We start from the raw sequence: 19,310 nt of genomic DNA, 5'->3' as shown, positions 1-19,310 counted from the left end.
CTTAGGAGTTTGATTTTTTCAATTTATCACTCCCTTTTAAATAGGTTAAGAAGCCATATAATAGTCTTTCAATGACTTAATTGCAAGGTTAGTTCATCCACCAATATGGCCAATTTGACCAAGTCAGAGCTGCAGCTTAGCAAGAAGCACATCAAAGTGTGGGGTCAGATTCTGATTTGCTCTCCTCTCCTGTTGTCAAAACAAAATCTAGTCCAAATATTCTTGGCGAATATGGGTGCTCTGCTAATGGACCCAGATGCCTCTTGACAGCTCCCTTTTCCTTGGTCTCAGCTGGCCTTAAAGGCTGAAAGCACCTCTTTCACAATCCACATGGATATATGCTTCCTCTTTCTTGCTCTGCTTTCCTTCCTCTCTTTTCACAGCATTGGATCCTCTTTTCTGCTTGCAAGAACCAATTAGTACTCTTAGTCATCTGAACCGAGCACATTTACGCCCTTCACCTCTTCAGTCATTTATACTGGGTAGTTAGGCTTTGGCAAAAAAACACCATCAATCTCTGCTCTCAAAATTACACAATGAAGGATATAGAACTAATCAAAACATTGAGGTTCATTAAGAGAAACATCTCTTCCACATTAGTAATAAGCTCTGATGCTCCACAGAGATCTCTTGTATCAAGTTGTTTAAAAAAAGAACACTTACAAGAGATGAAAAGACTAGAATTCCTGAAGTTAAAAAAGGTTGATGGTTATTCATGGAGGATCTCCGATTAAGGAAAAAAGGAGGCTCTGAGTTTTGATACAACGAAGCGAAAGAGATCTAAGCCTCTCTTCCTTATGGAGGTGACAAACTGTCGCTGCAGGTAGCTTCATCTCCATTGCTAGATCCATCAGAAAACTCGGTGACACAGCTTGACTCCGATGAAGAGGGTGAGGAAGATCGTGGACTGCCATCTCGCAGCCCCATGAAATCAATGAAACCAATTCCCCCATTTCTAGTTTGGCTATCTTCACAGTATTCTTCAACATCAACTCCCATCTTGGTAGCTCTTTTCTTCTTAAATATGCGGCAGAGCACCCAATCTTTTGTAGGAACCATGGAAAACTGTACAAAAGCATCATAAAATTTAGTAAGATTTTTTCAATCGATTTATTTAGTTTTTTTCCTCTATTCGCTTCTTAGACATTCACAACATGCGTCCACAATTAGTGTCTCTCATCAGGCCGGGAAACTGATAGAAAACAAGTACTTGATGAAATACTCAAACTAAGTTGGTCAAAACTGTCACCAACTATTTGGGAAATAAAGACTCGGGAGGATTTGTTGACAACCTTATGGGACTTCAAAAGAGGTGAATTGGTCTTCTTTTGAGGGTATGATAGCTTAGAAGCAGGCCTTCTCTATCAAAAGGATTGGCAACAAAAAACCTGCTTGCTGATTTCGGAGCACATGTCCATGGGGGCTCAAGTAAATGAGATGCCAAAATTCTTCTCTACAACGAAGTAACTAGGGATTGTTCCAGTGGGAATTCTCATGCCAAGTACAAGCAAGTATACTCTTAAACTGAACAAGAGGAAAGAAATAGGATTGGAAGCTCACATGGGTTGAGTTCTTTCTTTGGGGGAAGGCACCAGTTCTAGTCTCGGCGCCGGCAAGGCGATACTCGTGCATGATCCAATCAGTCCTAGACCCTCTTGGAGGGTTGCCATGATAAAAGACCAACACCTTCTTCATCCCCACCACCTGGTTGCTCCTCAAAGCTAAGACCTTCTTGTCTTTCCCTGTCGCCTTCCAGTATCCACAGCCGGTCGCCCGGTTCAGCCGATTTCCATTTGGATATTTGGCTTCTCTAAGGTAGAAAAAATACCTCTCTTGCTCAGACCCACCTAAACATCAGGAAAGCAAAGAACAACCATGTTCAACTTCAACTCAACACTGCAATCATCATCTTTGCATGGTTCTTAACAGCTAACTAAAATGATTCTGAGAAGACTTTGACTTTGCAAATTATGGTTGTCATCATGATGTTGATGAAGTTGAGCTGGTTTTACAAATGTTTCATGTAGTAAAATCTTACACATAAAAATGAAAAAGCAGTGCTACTGACCAGGCAACTCCCAAGGATTGTATTTGCCGAGATCGATCTCGGGGATGATGGAAGCCGGCAATGGACAGGAGAAGACCTTCCTCTTGAGGTACTGGACCACAAGCTCTTCATCAGTGGGGTGGAATCTAAATCCAGGGGGCAGCTTCAGCACTCCATGCCTCATAAAACTTGGCCTATCCATGATCTCACACCTCTTCCTCACTTGTCCTTGGAGGTTAGAAGCAGTATCAATCACTTGAGCAGCCTGATTCCAAATGCGTTGGACTAAAAGCGCCCATGTAACATTCTGCTTGTCTCAAATCCAAGGAAGAAGGGGGGCGAGAGAGAGAGAGAGAGAGAGGAGGAGGAGGGCAAAGGAGGGGAGGTGGAGTTGGGTTTGTGAATGAAAAAAAAAGCGAGGGGGGTGCTTTATAGTAAGATTGCGGGGAGAAGGCGACGACCTCTGTGGCGTGAACCAGACTCAAACTCTTTGACGCATTTTAACAAATGCGTGGCAGTAGGGATTTCGGAGGTGAACGAAATAAAAAAAAATATCAAATTCTTATTAAAAAAGGACAGCAGAGGAACCTCTCTTGGAATTTCCCCTTTCTTGGTAGAAGTCGCTAAAAGCCGGGGGCGTAAACGTCAAAAATGCGCTGCCCGTTGCACGACGGTCAAGGGCTCGTCCCTCACTGCGCTGGGAACTTATTAAATTATTTTTTGACTTTAATCCCTTACTTGTTTATGTTATTTACAAGACAGATTGGCGAGGAAATCGCCCGCTAGCAGGGTAGTTTTGGTCATTTCGCTCCGCCGTTTGGGGAGGGGAAGCTGACGCCATGCTTACATCTGGAGAGCATCAAAGCCTCCCGTGGATTGTTGGATGACGAATATGACCTCAGTCATAACAAATTATCCCATAAAAAATGGGGGGACAAAAATATTTCTGTCAATCAAAATTTATTTATTTATTTATTTATTTTCTTAATTTTTTTCTCACTTCTCTCCTGCAACGAGTAGATAATTATATTTGAAAAGCTACGTACTCGCATGACTACTATTGAGGAAGAGCAAATCATACGATATTGTGTCTCATCATCGTGGATAGCTTGTAAGGAGTATGGTAATGAAAGATCTAGAGGTGACAGAGAGATTTTTATGCACAAATTTGGTAGATAAAATTTGCTAGCATGTTAATGTCCAGTGACTCGGATTCCCTTCATGTACGTCTCTGTCTTAACCAAGAAGTAGAGATTCATGTGAAAGAGACTTAGCTATGGATGCTTGCTTGGTTTCATTGAGTATTGGCTTTTTGAGAGGGTTAATAAGTTGTGATTTTATAAGTTATAGTGGGATTCCACATTATATAACTTATTCAACATTATCTCTGGAGCCACTTGCTTGCTTGCAGAGCAGCTGACATGAGGAATACGACAAATTTGCCGCCTTCCAGGGGATGCCCCCACAGGATACTTTTCTTGATCTTGCTTTAGCTTTGGTTTTATTGGTAATATCGGAGAAGGAAAAAAATGTGCGAAATTGAGGATTTTAAAAGACAAGAGCACCCTTGAGGAGTTTTGCAAGTTAAGAAGCGTTTGACTAACAAGAGGCTTGGATTATGGTGGAAACTCATTTGTGAAGTTTCTTGCATATTATTGAGTGACAAAGGTACAGGTCACTCCAATTTATGAGGCTAAAGTAGCTGCTTATTAGAAAATTTGGGATACCAACTTTATCAAAGACCTGCTATTGTTATTGTATATAATTAGTATATAACCTGTACGATGCACATGATACAACTTACAAGTATTAAAAAAAATAGAGAAAAAAATAGAAAAAAAATATATAATAAATATCCAACACAAAATTCAAGCCATCTTTCAAGATTATTCTAAAAGAAATAGAGAGAAGACGGAGAGAAATGAAGAGACATGGAGCAAAGGTTAGGACTCGGTTGCCTAACCATCTATAGCTCGCTAGTGCAAATCTCACACCATGGATTTGATATCATATTCACATTATCATGAGAATAGAAATCCATAAATTGAAAATTTTATAACCAAAGAAGAATCCGTTCAATAAAAAATCCCCAACTCTAGTAAATATCATGCTTCTACCAAGATTAAGCTCCCAAAATCTGAAGGGACCAACTCACACTCCCACACCTCACACAAAATCCCATATGCTCTAGAAGAAACCCTAATAAGAACCTAAGAAACCCCTTTGATCTCCCTTAGGTTCTCTCCTTCTCCATAGGTCTCCGAAAAAAAAATGAAATGAAAAGAAAAAAATGCTCAATCGAGGCCTTACCTTCATTTTTATAGATTTTTACTATGTTTCCCCCTAGTTTTTCCTCCATATTTTCCATCCTTAGGAGTCTGAATTAGGTGGGAGGCTTGGAAAAGCTGAATAGTGAAGCTTAGGCTCTGCCACCGGATGAAAGAAGCTCTTGGTGGCGGCGGAGCAGCATACTTCTACTGGCTGACGTAGGAAGAATTCATTTGCTTCTTCCTCAACTCGATCAATCTCTTCTCTCCAGCATCGGCACTCTCCATCACGAACCTCAACATCATCTGATCCGCTACAGAAAAAGAGAGATTTTTTTTGAATTCTAGGATTTTGGTTCAAGTTTTTAAGATTTTTAGGATTTGATCGAAAATGAAGGATGACGATGGTGATCAACGAGCATCCTTCTGTGACCACTACAGTGAGACAGTGGTGGTGCTCAACTGCCAAGCCGACACGATGAGACTCTGTCTCCCCTATAGCGCTTCCGTCTATGTGGCCAATCCCCTTGCTCGCCGGCATACTCGTGCCCCACTCTGCCAAAACTGCACCACCACCGCATCCATTGTCCTCTATGCCACCGACGGTCTCGCCACCGGCATCTTCGGTCTCCCTAGCATCCGGAAGGCTTTTATGCTCGAGAGCGGGCGAATAGGGAAGCTTAGCACTGTTTGTTTCTACGTGGCTCTCTCCCCCTTTCGAAATATCCCAAGTGTCAAACGAAGACTTCTCCATTGAGAAGCCTCTATTTTTATATTTATATATTAGATTAAATCTTCCATAAAAAATGCACTAGCTCGTGTATGGTTTTTTTATATTTTTTTTTCAAAAAAGAGGAGAGAGATGTTGTTATATATTGTGGGATTAATAATATGGGATTCTAAAACATATCTTCCTATTTCATTATTAAATAGTTTATTTGTTGATTCTTATGGATGTAGTTATACTCATTTGGTTTGATTTATCTAAATTGACAGAGAGATAGGGGGAGAGCACAAGTATGACCAGTAACTTTATTGATGTCACTGGATGAACGAAATTTCCATAGTTGGGATGAAAAATGTAAATACATTAAATAATGCTAAAATTCTTATAGTTATGGATCTACGATGGGTGGGTAAGTTTGAATGTTTTCTAAACATATACGATTTTATTGAAGCAACCTAACGGCATTATTAAAAGCAAAAGCAAATAAAAAAAAAAATATAAATATTTATTAAAACTTTAACCAAATTAAAGAGCATTTTTGCTAGTACCGACTAACGCTAACCAGACCTTCAGGTATATGGCTGAATATCAAACTTCATCAATATATCACCTCCTTGCTTGTCAAGTGTGATTCCATCGAGTTATGACCATCACATAAGCAAGATTATTTGTAGCCACATGTTTAATCATCAACAAAGTTCCAAACTTTCATTTCCATTGCATCTTTTAGAACCATGATATCAATACCATCCAACGTGACTAATTTTACTCAAATTAATTGTGATCCTTTTTCTCAAGTTGACTAAGCCATAAACCATTTCTTTGCCAAAAACAGAAACCTCAAGTCTCAAAAGAAAGGAACCACTGTGTCAAGTCAAAAATGTCGAACAAGATACTATCTTGGAGGTTAATTAATGCCGCACGATAGGACTTGAATCTGCATATTTCAACTTCAATTTTGATGAACTTTTGTTTTCTTGTGCGTAATTGTGGTCGTATGAGCTTTGAGTTCCTTGTATGTGACATATGAAACCATGACCCAAGAAACTTGAGAGAACCTCAACAATTTTGAAAAGAAATCCAAGGGCAGTGATGGCAATAAACACAGCTTAGCACCGTACGTGAACAACGTGGACAGGCTAACATTAGGTGGCTTTGGCTCCGTAGGGAGAGAGGAAACCTCTTTGTTTTCCAAAGAAGCTTTAAATTATGATATAAACAAATAGAAGAGATAGAAGGATTAAAAAAAAAAAAAAAGGCATGCAACGAAGAGCTGTCGGATTCCACTCGCAGTATGGAAAGAAAGAGTATTTGAGTCGAGCTATCTCAAGCCAGAATGCGGCTGATATTTTCCCTTTTAATACACAAGCTATTTTGTCTGCTTTCTCCGTCAATATTCCTTCGCAAATAGGTGTGTTTTAAGTGCTTTTAAAGTGTTTATTATTCTTTCTGGTGGTCAAAGGGGTTTGCGTGCGGGGGTTGAAGAGGTTTTGTGCAGGGAGTAAAAGGAGACGTCAAAGAGGTTCAATTATTGTGCTTGGAGAAGTTTTTTTTTTTCTTGTGTGTGCATATTTGTTGCTTGTTTTGTTTGATCTTAGCTTTCTCTGTTTATTTATTGGCCATAGTAATTCAACTGATTGGATGGAAGAAGCAAGGAGGAAAGGAAAATTAGCATACATGTACCATACCACAAACATCCACCTGGTGGTGGCTTTACTTGTTAACGCAGCAATTAGCAAACCAAATTATATAGGTATTCTTGGGTGTCAAAAATGATGTAAGCAATTGTTAAGCAGGGAAAAGTTTTAGTAACATAGAATGGTAGGAGAGTCATGCATCAGAATATATTGCAAGATTTTACTAAAGTTTGTACGCAATCTCTGCCTTACCCAGCTGGATCCTTTAGATCTTTTAATATGTTGGTAATTATCAAGCTTCACATTGTGAAACTTCACTCGTTCACACCACTACCTGACAGGACTCTCCATGCTGATGTGAGTTAAAGTATGCTTCATAAGCAAACTAAGGAGGCGAGATATCCAAAATTACTTCTTGCTAATCGTTAACGAAATCCTACCCCAGCTAGTCCTTCTGAATTGAATCAGCCAAGCCATTTGGAATAGCTGATCTTGCATCTAAAATAATCAGCATGAAGAACCTCAATCCACTAGGGTTGTTAATTTGTGACAATCACAAGGGATGAATCAAGTTTCTCCAAGGTATCTTAGAGCTATTCCTTATTTAGTTCATTATTTGTCATCCACTCCAATGTATTGATCCGCAATTTTTCCTAAATCAGGCAGCATACGTGCTCCAATTTTAACCCCCCCACCCCCTTTTTTTTTCTGTTTTTTTTTTTTTTGGAGAGAAAGTATGCTTCAATCTTTGTCAATGCCCAATTCTTTTTCATATTAATGACTTTCACCCATGATCAGATGTAATTCACTAATCGACTGTTCCTTCAACTAAAAATTTACTAAATTCACAACTTAGAGCCTCCTGCTAGGTTTTTCTACTCTTTCTTTCTCTCTCTCTCTCTTTTTTTTTTGATGAGTGAATGCCAGAGTTTGCGAAGTTGCCTACATCTGAGGACATCTTATGAACAAGCAGTATTTAGTTAAATCAAACCAGCATTCTGGACATGGTTGAATCAGCCAAACAATGTGAGAATAAGAGGTATCCTTAATTGTTGAAAGGATGTTTATTAGGTTTTTAAACTCTCAATCATATGATGTTTTCTTTGTAGGTTGGTGCCAGCATTTTTGTTGAGCTTGGGGCCTACCTTGTGTACCCCATTCTTTTCTGGTAGCCCTTTTCTGAAGCATCTAAATATCACGATGGGACACAGTCCCACTAGTGGATGTAAGAGAGTCTTTGAGAGGGTGGGATTCTAAATTTTTGTGGTTCATTTCGCGTGGAACGTTGGAAGAATCCTTAAACCTCATCTTTCCGAGGAATACGCTATGAAACACTCTTTTCCCAGCAGGAATAAGAATATATTAAGAAGTTCAGAGCCAAAATATTCTGATGTGATGGGCATCTGAAGCTAGGAGCAAGTGCTCCCCATGTTTCCTTTTTCTCCTTCGTTTGATCGAGCAAAACTCAAACAGGTGAATCATGCACTCATGATAAGTTATCACATTACATAACTTTTATCCTTTATTCGGTACAAAAGATTGATTGACGGAATGATGGACAGAAAAGAAAAGATGGACAAGAAAGAGGATGGACGGATGTTTCATTTATCCGCTCATATATTTGGTAAAATATGAAAAGATAGATGTGATTGATTTCATTCTCTATTTAGTACGAGAGGAATGAAAAGAAGAATTGATGATATTTGTTAGACATTTTTACTAAACTACCATTCGATATAAAAAATATTATCATTATTATTAATTTATAATACTTATTTATACTAAAAAGAATGATGAATACATAAACTATAATCTTTATAATTTACAGTTATATAAATATTTAATTAAATTAATTTAATAAATAAGTTAATAAATAAAATATATATGAATATATTTATTTATATATTAATTATATAAATAAATAATTAATTAATAGTTTAATTTAAATAGAAAATTAATATTATACAAATAGTTAACTAAAAATAGCAAATATTAATAAAAAGTAGAAGATAATTTTAATTATTTATTTATAATTATAAAAATTATATGCTAAAATTAAATAATTAGTAATAAAATTTAATAGTATAGATAAAATAAAAAATATATAAATAAAATAAATAAAAAAGTGAAAGTGCTAAGATTTTGTCAAAAAAGTTAATAAAGAATAATTTTGTTAATGTAGAAATTTATTTCTCATATGCTCCATTTATCATTCTTTGCATTTTTTTAATTTAGGAGGATACAGAATTAAGAGCTTGGATGGATAGATAATTTCTTATTTTCATCCAGTATTTTTAAAATTTTTTGAACCAAATAGTGGATGAAGACCATCCATCCATCTTTTCTCTCATAACCCCAACTAAATACAGGATTAATAAGAATCAATAATTTTTTATATTTTAAAAAGAGACTAAATCATTTAATTTTTTTCATTAGTTTTAATGTATATATGTATGTATATATACATATATATATATATATATATATATATATATATATATATATATATATATATATATATATATATATATATATATATGTATGTATGTATGTACGTATGTATCTTCAGCCCTTCTTGGAAATTAGAAATTTTTTTTAATCATATTATCAGCTATGTAACTTTACCTTTCCAAATACGGAGACCTAGTTTCATGATTCATTTTGTAAAATTCTGAAGTTCAAAAATGATGAATATCACTGTTTGAAAGAATTTTTTTTATACAAAATAATCTCTTGTTCACACTCTTTTCTCTCCATCTGGGAGGATCGAATGACACATACAACTAAACTGGAACATGTGAATGTATGGCATGTCACTAGCATCTTTAGCCAAAAAGGAAAGAATGATTGAAAGAGAGTTGCATGAGTTTTGATGCTTTGACCTTCAAGGATATTCTCAATCATCACACCGCTCATTTGGTAGAAAGAAAGATAGAGCATAGTCAGGGCTTTAATTAAAATGCTCTACTACTACTCCTAGCAGTAAATTAGAGTCATATTAGGAAACTAAAAGTAAGGAATTTAAAGATAAAAAGCAAGGATAATTTAAACATAAATTGGTTGATTGATCGATGAAATTTTTTTTTCTTCAGGTTACAATCTATTATTTATATTAACATACAAATGATATGGTAATTGAAGATGCTAAATCTAGAAGAGAGGCTGTTGGCTTGGGTGGGAAAGCAAAAGAAGTAAGAGAGCCTTTTTTCGGAGAGGAAGGGACGGATCCTTTCTCATGCCTAATATCTAAGCAGGAGCATCTCTTTTTACATTAAAATCTTAGAATTCGAATTTATGATCTACTATCTACTACATTGATAGTAGCCTATGTTTGGTGTACACCTTTAACAATTCTAGCAATTGAGACAATTGCCCCCCACTACTTACGTCTATCATAATAGCTAGATCCTATGTCATCTGTCAATCACCAATCACCCTTTGGTCATGACTACTTTATATTTCTGGTCTTCCACATTGAACATCTTTCACTTCAATTTTGGTATGTCTAGTCCTAGTCTTGTAGATTTAAGATTTCTCCTAAACATCCATTCTTTTAGTAAGATATTTATCACCAATATCCTAGTCAAAGTTCTTTCAAGTGATTTCAGCCTCGAATTTAGCAAAATGATTAATTATACATCTTGTATGAAGGTCTTGCACTATTAGGATGGATCTGCTTCCAGCTAGGAATACATCACCTTCTTCCTAATTTGGATTTATAAATTTTTCTCCTACTATCAATCGGTGAAGATTATAAAAGCTCACCTTTGATTGGCTGTTGTCCTAGATGATGGTCGACTTAAAGCTCTAGGACCCTTGGTCTTAAGCTACCACTATCGATGCTTGAGACTTCAATTTAAAAATTTTGAACTATAGAGGTCCTTTTAGATTCTTCAACTCTAGCTTTATGCCTATTTCCCTAAGGTTCATCCTTTGGCAAACATCCCTAAAGCTCCTTTCCTCGATCTTCGCTTTTTCCATATGATGGGTCCAAATCTTTCTTTCACTGAATATTTCGAGAAGGTTTGGCCCATTGTTCTGATACTCTCCTTTTCTTGTTCCTTTGAGCTTCAAAGCCTTCTTGGCTTCTTTTGCCTCTAGCTGATATAACTTCAAATGATATCGAAGCAGTGGATGATCAATGGAGATATTTTCTCATTCCTTGAGACCTCCATATTGGTTTCACCATCGGATGGTTGAGAATAAATATAGCATGAAGCAATAATATTGTCTGAACTTCTTCGTCTACTAATGTATTCTTACTCGAGCAATCCTATGTCTACCTCTTTACTATCTCAATGAGAAATATTATGATAGGATTTTAATAAATAGATTTGAACTAAAAAAATTTTATTGATTACTTTTACCCACAATCATGCTCAAAGCACTATCATCTCCTTTACACCCAAGCTTGCTATAGTCGAGCATTTTTGTCAACTAGTGAGACAAGCATGTATCACAGATTTGCTCAGAGTTAGCAACCTTTATTCTTGTTTAGATAGATGAATTTAAATCAAAGGGTGAACATTTTTATGTATTACTAAATCAACTGACAATTCTATTGTCTCTCAATATGGAGGTGGTGCAACTTTGATCTTCCTTAAGGATAAAAGTATATGCTTTGAGATCTTATTGATGAAATTAAGAAGTATAAGAAGTTTTATAGGATCAAGCACACTAGATCTTTGAAATATATTTAAAGATTAGAAGAGGAGAGTCAAGAGTAATTTAAGAGCCCAATTTGAGGCCAAGTACGAGGACAAGAAAAGATGATTATGGTGACATATAAATCGATCAGTCTGTAGGTTCTAAATATGGTTGGCTAGATATTAATCTAATCATCCATCAATCAAATTTGAGATTACTGATCTAGTAGCTCCCATTGGGTCCATTATGAATGGCTTGGTCACCCTGATCAGGCTCTATTGCCTAGACCGATAATGGTGATCTTTCTAGAGTGTGGTATTTGTAGACCTTGACTAGAAGGAAGAGTATAAAAGTGATTTTCTTAGCTTGTCCCTTCACTAACTTAATCCTTTTGCTCTACCATATAGCTTCTCTAATGGTAGTCCTTCTAGGGCCAACTTCATGAAGAATTAGCAAAGCTCTATAAAGCTTTTGCCGAATTGCAAGATGAGCCCTTACAAAATTTAGTTCACACTCCTGACTAGCTGTCACAAGCTATTATCCTCCCTACTGACCAACTGACACAGTCTAGACTATCATATAAATATTAGCTGGAGCAATTATCAAAGTAGAAAGACCTAAAAATGGTGGCTAAAAGTATTTAAGTTGAGATAGCAGACTATTCAATGCTCATTCTTTGTATCAAAGCTAACCTTTAGACAATTGCTCTCGAGCTTCTCAAGTGCTAGCCACGGGGATAAGATAAATAATCAACTCTATCCTCTATTACTTAGCCATAATTTAATGAGCTATGCCTATTTGCAGACTAGTAGTGGCCATGGCCAATTCATCTTCAACTCTTTGGTCCAAGTAAAAATCAAGCCGACAGTATATTTAACCATGCCTCCTTCAGTCAAGACCTCTACACTGTCAAGTTTGTTAGCTAAAATCTAGAAGGCTAGGAGAACCATTTAGGATATCACTGATCTTGAGTTTGATGACTTAGCCAGTCTTTGGAGGATGGTTAAGATGTAGGGTGCAATTGATACCTTGTGGTAGGCCTCCTCTAATCCACCTATCTATTTAAGTAGGAATCTTGACTAATTTGAGAATCCGACTTTTCAATTTCTCATGGATACATCAACCATCACTACAACAACTAAAAAAGTTTGATAAGGGATCACACAGAAAAATGAGTTTGAACTTAACATGGTTGCACTGAAAGAAGAATTAACACCATGTAAGAGCTCCAATAATAATCTCTAGGCTGAGTTTTGGTTATTCAAGTACTTGATCACTTATCTAGAAGCTCAATTGATAGAAGCTCATGTCAGGTTGAAAGCATTAAAGGTGAGCTTGCTCGAGAAGGAAAGAATGGACTACAAACTATGACTGAAGCATGAGCTTAGTTTCACGATTGCATATCTTAGTTTTTTACTCTTCTAGCCTATATGCTAAAGTTGACAAATTGACCGAAAGTTGCAATGTGAATGGGAACATATTATGGACATAATTAGGAGTTTGTAAAATCTTCTTATATCACTTTGATTGTACAACCATATATCAGACTTTTGGTTAAATGAAAGAACATTCTCCAATCATCTTATAGATTTTATTATTACTATTAACACTATTATTTATAATTTCTACTTTTAGATTGAACTTGGAGCTACCTATGGATGCCAATAGGAAAGTTATTCATAATCAACAAGTGGATCTTCGACGATTCAAGTTAACTGAGCCAAAATCTTTTATTATAATGTTGCCTCTTATTATATAGACTTAAGATGCATACCAAGAAAAATTAGGTGCCACCCATCAATGAGATTGCCTCTCAGCCCTCATGCAAAGGTGACTAGTAGGGTAGGATTATAGCTTTGGCCCTTCTCCATTAAGGGATAGCTGGCTTCATTAACTGAAATATGAACTCCATCATTGATATGATATAACCCTTTATGCATAGTCTATTTCTCTTCATAGTCATAGAACACTGAGGACTCTATTAGATAACTTTCAGTTTTGTCTTCTTGGTAGGATGAAATTTCAAAGTCGGGCTCCTTAAATACCTTGACAATTTCATACAAAGATTGATGGGTTGATTCATCATCTATGAAAATAAGATTGGCTCTTTGCCATAATTGAACATACTGTGGCTTATAATACTAGCTCTTTACCATAAAAATATCTTTCCATCGGTTCTAGAACTGAAAATAAAGATACCATGTATCTCTCAATAAGTGGCCTTAATATAATGAATACTTTAGTTATAATTACTTTGTTATTCTCCAAGCATATCGGTATGATGATAACTATGCAACAATAGCCCACTAGACATACTGAAAAGAGGATGTCCTTATGCCTAAACTTTCAAGGACCTTTATTATCATCATATCACTTGCTAGGTCTACGAAAAGATAGGATTTAGTTAGAGTTATGACTGAAGTACTATACTAGTCCTCCTGCAAGTGAATTAGAGTCCTATTGGAAAATTAAAAGCAAAAAATTTGAAGATATAAGCAAGGATAAATTAAAAATACATTGATCAACTAAATTTTTTTTTATAAATTATAGTATATTATTTATGCTAGCAGATATGATATGTTGGCTGCCCACTCTAGAGATAGCAACCTACATCTAGCATTCAGCTCTGATAGTTCTAACAACTAACACTAACTATCTCCTACTACTCATGTTTATCATAACAACCAAACCTGATATCTTCTATTAGATCGATTATCATTTTTAATTGATCTTAATCTTGCTATAGTGTCCTCATTCAGCCTACTTATAATAGTTTATCCTAGCTATTTTTTGGCTGATAAAACAATCCTCCCATGTTTAAGGTACCTCCAAGCTAACTCGATCAGCTCTTTCTTACTTTGGCCTTAGTTATTAGTAGGATATTTACTTCTAGTCTCATGATACTCATCATGCATGTCCCTAACCTTGTCCGATGGCTAAATATACATATGTCTTTTAGGTGCCATCACATTTTAGGATGTAGTGTAAACACCCCAAAATAGATTGAATAGCTTTACCTCGAGTAAAAATTGGATACTAAGGGATTTAGTTCCTTCAAGGTTTCATACAAGAATACTAAATGGATCACTAATTATATCAAGAATTAGTATATCTATATATTGGGATAGTGTCCATTTAAGTTATTGACAGAATTACTTTTGTTGCCTAGATAGACAACCCAAGAGGGGGAGAGGTGAATTGGATATTTGAAAAATTTAAAAAAATTATGTACACAAGAGAACTATATTAAGTAAATGTGCAGTGAAAATAATAAATAAAAGAGTGAATATGTAGAAATACGTAAGAGCAAGATGGAAAGCAATTATCACACACACAAGCATAAAATTTTATAGCACTTCAATGTAAAACTCAGCATCTACGTCCACTTTCTAAGATATAGTTTTTAGGAGTTCCACTATAATCTTTTTAAGATTATAGCATGACTATTTTACTGAGGCCCATAATCAATCATAGTTAATTTTTTCAATGAAGATCAACCACAACCACTCTCCCAAGTCACTCCTAGGTTTTTATAAACAATACAATCCAATTCAAGGCTTGGTTTGATTTTTCTCTCAAGTTTCTATCCCAATTAAAATTTGTTATCGTTGAAGATAATTGAGTATTGAAGAACACAAGCAAAAGCTTCTAAAGAGCAAATAAAAAGTCATTGAAGCCCTAGCAGATGTTACTAAGAATACTTCATAATTAAGGTTCTTCTCTTCTTCTTTGAACCCTCCAAAATCTCTAAGGTATGGTGGCCAGAAAGTAAGTACACTCTCTTGAATAAACTCTTGGTATTTCTTAGATTTTCTCTTAGTTTTCTTTTTCTCTATCTTTTTTAATGTATTCGGTATGTCTTTAAAGCTCTTCAAAGGTCTAAAAATTAGTTGTTGACAATTAGAAGGATGGGACTAGTCGTTAGGCATTCTGCATATTTTTGCAGAACTAGCCATTAGAGCTGTTAAATATAATAGAGTTGACTTATAATAATCGATTTAAAGTTGACTTGGGACTAACTCAGACTAATTTGGCATTGATTTAGGAATAGGATGATTTTGGAATCTCTTTACCTTTTACTTGAGACCATTCAGGAGTCAACTCGAATTCAAAGTATGCTTGAGTTAGCTTTTGATCTAAGAGAAGTGGCTTGAAAATAGACTAAAAAATAGTGCTTTCTATCTTAGGCATGAGACCATTCAGGGGTTGATTTATAATTTTATGTCACTTGAGATTTTACATATTAGAGCCATTTTATTGAAATTTAGAGTCGACTCTTGACTTTCAACTTTATTTTTCTCATAATGTAGCTTCTCAGACTTGCATCCTTTGGCCTCAAATACTTATAACTACTTTGGCATTTTTGGAGCAAATTAGCTTCCTAAAAAATCTCCTCAACACACACTTCAACAAATTATTAGTTCGATTATATACTTAAATATTTTATATTTATCAAAATTATTTTTTGATTCAACAATCTCTCTCTTTTTGATGATGATAAAATATTGAGCATAAGTAAGAGAAAATCTAAACATAAGCTAAGAAAATAATGAATTCTAACACTGTAAGTGTATCAAGGCTAAGTATTAGAGCATTAAGGTTAGAAATTAATTAAAAATTTTCAAATATGATAAGGTTGTGCCTTTTTGAATATATCAGAGTATTATGAATTTGAATGTTTTAATTCATTTCAATTTAGTGATGAGAATGTACCATGTCGTATCAAATCAAGATTGCAAATTCAAGTTATCAGAGTAATTGATTAAGCATCTTGAAATGTTGTTTCTTTCAAAAGAATTCAGAGCATGATTTTAAAAGCATATATTAGAGTGTTATGAGATATATTGAATTAATTGATTTATATCAAAGCATGTAATTAATCGATCAGTATTAGAGCATGTATGAATCAAAAGAAGTGAAGTTAGACATCAGAGTAGAAATAGATAGTGAATAGTAGGTGATTAAGTCCTTTAACTTCTTTTGAAGGTTGCTTATGCTTAAAGTTCATCTTCCTCTTACCCCCCATTTTGTCATCATGTGAAAAAGGTCATGAATGAAGTCAATGTATATCAAAGCAATATTATCAAAATAATGAAATGAATACAAGGAGTCAAAGTCTAAAAGAAAGATAATATTTTTATTGTGTAAAGTCTTTATGAAGTATGTACCAAATGAAATGAATGCACTTTATACAAGATAATAATTAAGTCAGTATACAAAGGTACATTATTGAGACTAAAGACTATAAGAATAGTACAAATCAATACATAGAATAGATAAGCAATAGACAGGCAGTATAATCCTCGTTTGAGTGAAACTCTATGAGCGGATGAACCAGCCTTAGAAGAGGATGGTCCACCCCTCCTACTCTTGGTCCTACTTGAAGGCCTAGGTGTAGGTTCAGGGAACCCTAGTATATATCTTAGTATATATTCTTAAAGGTAGTCTAGAGGTAGGCGACTAGGTTAGGTTGACTGATGGGTAGAAGGCTTGAGGGATGAAGTGCACATCCAACTCCTAGCTCCAACTGCTAAGGATGATACAAGGGATTGCAACAACAAGGTCAAGCTCCCCATCAATGTTAGGAGGGAGGTGATGTCAGACTACTAAGAAGTGACAAGTCCTCTGATCTTTGATTGAATCTGTGCCACTCCTGTCTTAATCCTCCTTCTCAATTTGGCGATCTCATGAGCGAGATCTGATATGTCTGTCAACTCCTTACTCCTTATTCCCATGCACTAATCCAAAGTGGTGACTCGTTTTATGAGCTTGGAGATCTCATCTCTAAATCCACTGAGCTCCCTCTAAATAGTAAATATGATCTTTGAGGTGTCCAATGGTGTAGGCTCCTATCAGTCTACCCTAAGCTTAGCCAATATGATCTCGACTACCTTTGAAGCTGATCATCATCTAGATGCACCGAGGTGGCCTACATGGTCATTCCTTCTACTATTGGTAGTATAGATGGTACTGCTAGTGCTGGTGCTGGTGTAGCAGATGCTATTATATTGGTGATGGTGGTGGAGTCTCAGATTCTTGTATAATAAGTAGTTGGTCCTACCTTTGCATTCTCATGCTACAGCTTCTGCCCGAAGCCCCTCCGAACCCATCTACCTCTCAACTTTCGATACCCCATCTGATGGAGAGATCAGTTGTTGTAGGTATCTGAGTGCATCAGGACTTTCGAGGTCTATCGATCCTTCTAGTTGCACTCCAAACTCTCAAAAGATCAGAGTGAGAATCATATCATAATGCAGACATACCTTCGATCGGTTCGTCATCTCCTGATCTACTGTAACATATCAGAGTAGGTAGGTTCAAGGTAATGCCCTGAACCACATGGAACATGATGAGGATGTCATGCTCTATGATGAAGTCAAATCTTTCTACTTTTGGCAAGAAGATTTGACTCACAATATGATGTAATAACCATATCTCCACTAATAACTGGTTAGCCTTCATCTCCTCAAGCTCGCTAACCTTCCCTCACTCCAAAATACACTGTAAGCCTATCCTCTATCTTCAAGTCTATCCATGCACATGTTAAATTGGGGCATCTGACTATTTGGGTGAGCCTCTGCTCGTTAAGCATAATCAAGATTTTCTTGACCTTGGACTCAACACTCCCAATACCTAACCAAATATTCCCAAAGAACTCCCGGATGATGTTGGGATAGGTTTGGAGGTCCAAAGGGCACATGAATCCCCATCCCTACTCATGGATCCGTTGGCTAGTGAAGAAGTACTCCCTCTTTAAGAACTCAAAATTGATCTTCCATCCAGCGGTGACAACCCTCATTGATAGTAGAACTTGGGACGATGATGGCTTTGGTGGAGAAGGATTTCTCTCTTATCTCTAGGGTGCTAAAGCCTTATTCCACCCTTGGTTTCTCCATTCTATATGCTCCAATACCCTAGTTTCCTTCAATTGATTGGCAAGTTGTTTCTTAGGAGCCATTGACACATGAATCAAGAGATTTTGGGAGAAATTTGAAGAAGGGAGGGCTCAAAAATGGCAGACATAGAGTTTGCAGGGAGTATTATGGGGAATAGTAAAGTAGAAATTAGAGGAGAGGTCAGAACAACTAGGTTAAAAAATTTTCTCGACTTAGAATCGACTGAAACTTACTTCTCGAGTTAACTCTTAGATAAGGGTCAACTAAAACTTGACTACGAGTCAACTCCTGCAGATATACTTTCTACAAGTTAACTTACAAGAACTATGAGTTGGCTCAAGTCTTGTCTCAAATTAGAATATTGACTTTTTTTGATCAAGAGTTGACTCCTAACACTCAAAGATGACTCAAAGGAAGAGATTAAAAAGGATATTTAATGAAAATGCAATCAAATAAAGATCAATCAAGATAAATCAATAATTTGGAGGGGGATTTTCTAACTAAAAGGATCATATACACCCCTAGCTCTCCTCTTATCATGCTAAATCTATCTTCACTTAGAGATTTGGTGAATATATCTGCTAATTATCTATCAGTACAAATAAAATCAAATAATATATCATTATTTTGAATATCATCTCTTATAAAATGATATCGTATCTCAATATATTGGTTCTTGAATATTGAATTAAATTTTTGGATAAGTTGATCGCACTTGAATTATCACATTTGATTAGAATTTTATTAAGTTTCATGTCATAATCTTCAAGTTATATCTTAATTCACAAGATTTGAGCATAATAACTTCTGGTTATAATATATTCTACCTCGGTCATAGATAATGCTACTAAATTTTATTTCTTACTAAACTAAGAGATTAAGTTAACTCTAAGAAATTGGCAAGTCGCACTCTTATCTTTTCTATCAATTTTATATCTAGCAAAAACCAACATTTGAATAACTAATTAAATTAATTGAAGATTATCTCAAATATCCTAAACCTATATTTTGTGTCTCAATTAAGCATCTAAGGATTCTTTTAATAGAAATTAGATATGATTCTTTAGGGATAGCTTAAACAGTCTGGCC

At 35.6% G+C, this 19,310-nt stretch overlaps 1 protein-coding gene across 1 annotated transcript; it reads right to left on the bottom strand.

Annotated features, from left to right (window-relative positions):
* Window positions 1–546: 546 nt before the first annotated feature.
* Window positions 547–2,451, bottom strand: LOC105034281 (NAC domain-containing protein 83). Its single transcript, XM_010909362.4, has 3 exons — window positions 2,069–2,451; window positions 1,561–1,847; window positions 547–1,065 (listed from the first exon to the last, which is right to left on the bottom strand). The coding sequence occupies exons 1-3, from the start codon at window positions 2,247–2,249 to the stop codon at window positions 796–798; spliced, it is 738 nt and encodes a 245-aa protein (XP_010907664.2). The 5' UTR covers window positions 2,250–2,451; the 3' UTR covers window positions 547–795.
* Window positions 2,452–19,310: the final 16,859 nt, after the last annotated feature.

Source organism: Elaeis guineensis, chromosome 1 (assembly GCF_000442705.2).
Source record: "Elaeis guineensis isolate ETL-2024a chromosome 1, EG11, whole genome shotgun sequence".
NCBI lineage: Eukaryota > Viridiplantae > Streptophyta > Magnoliopsida > Arecales > Arecaceae > Elaeis > Elaeis guineensis.
This window is presented reverse-complemented; position numbering and strand designations above follow the sequence as displayed.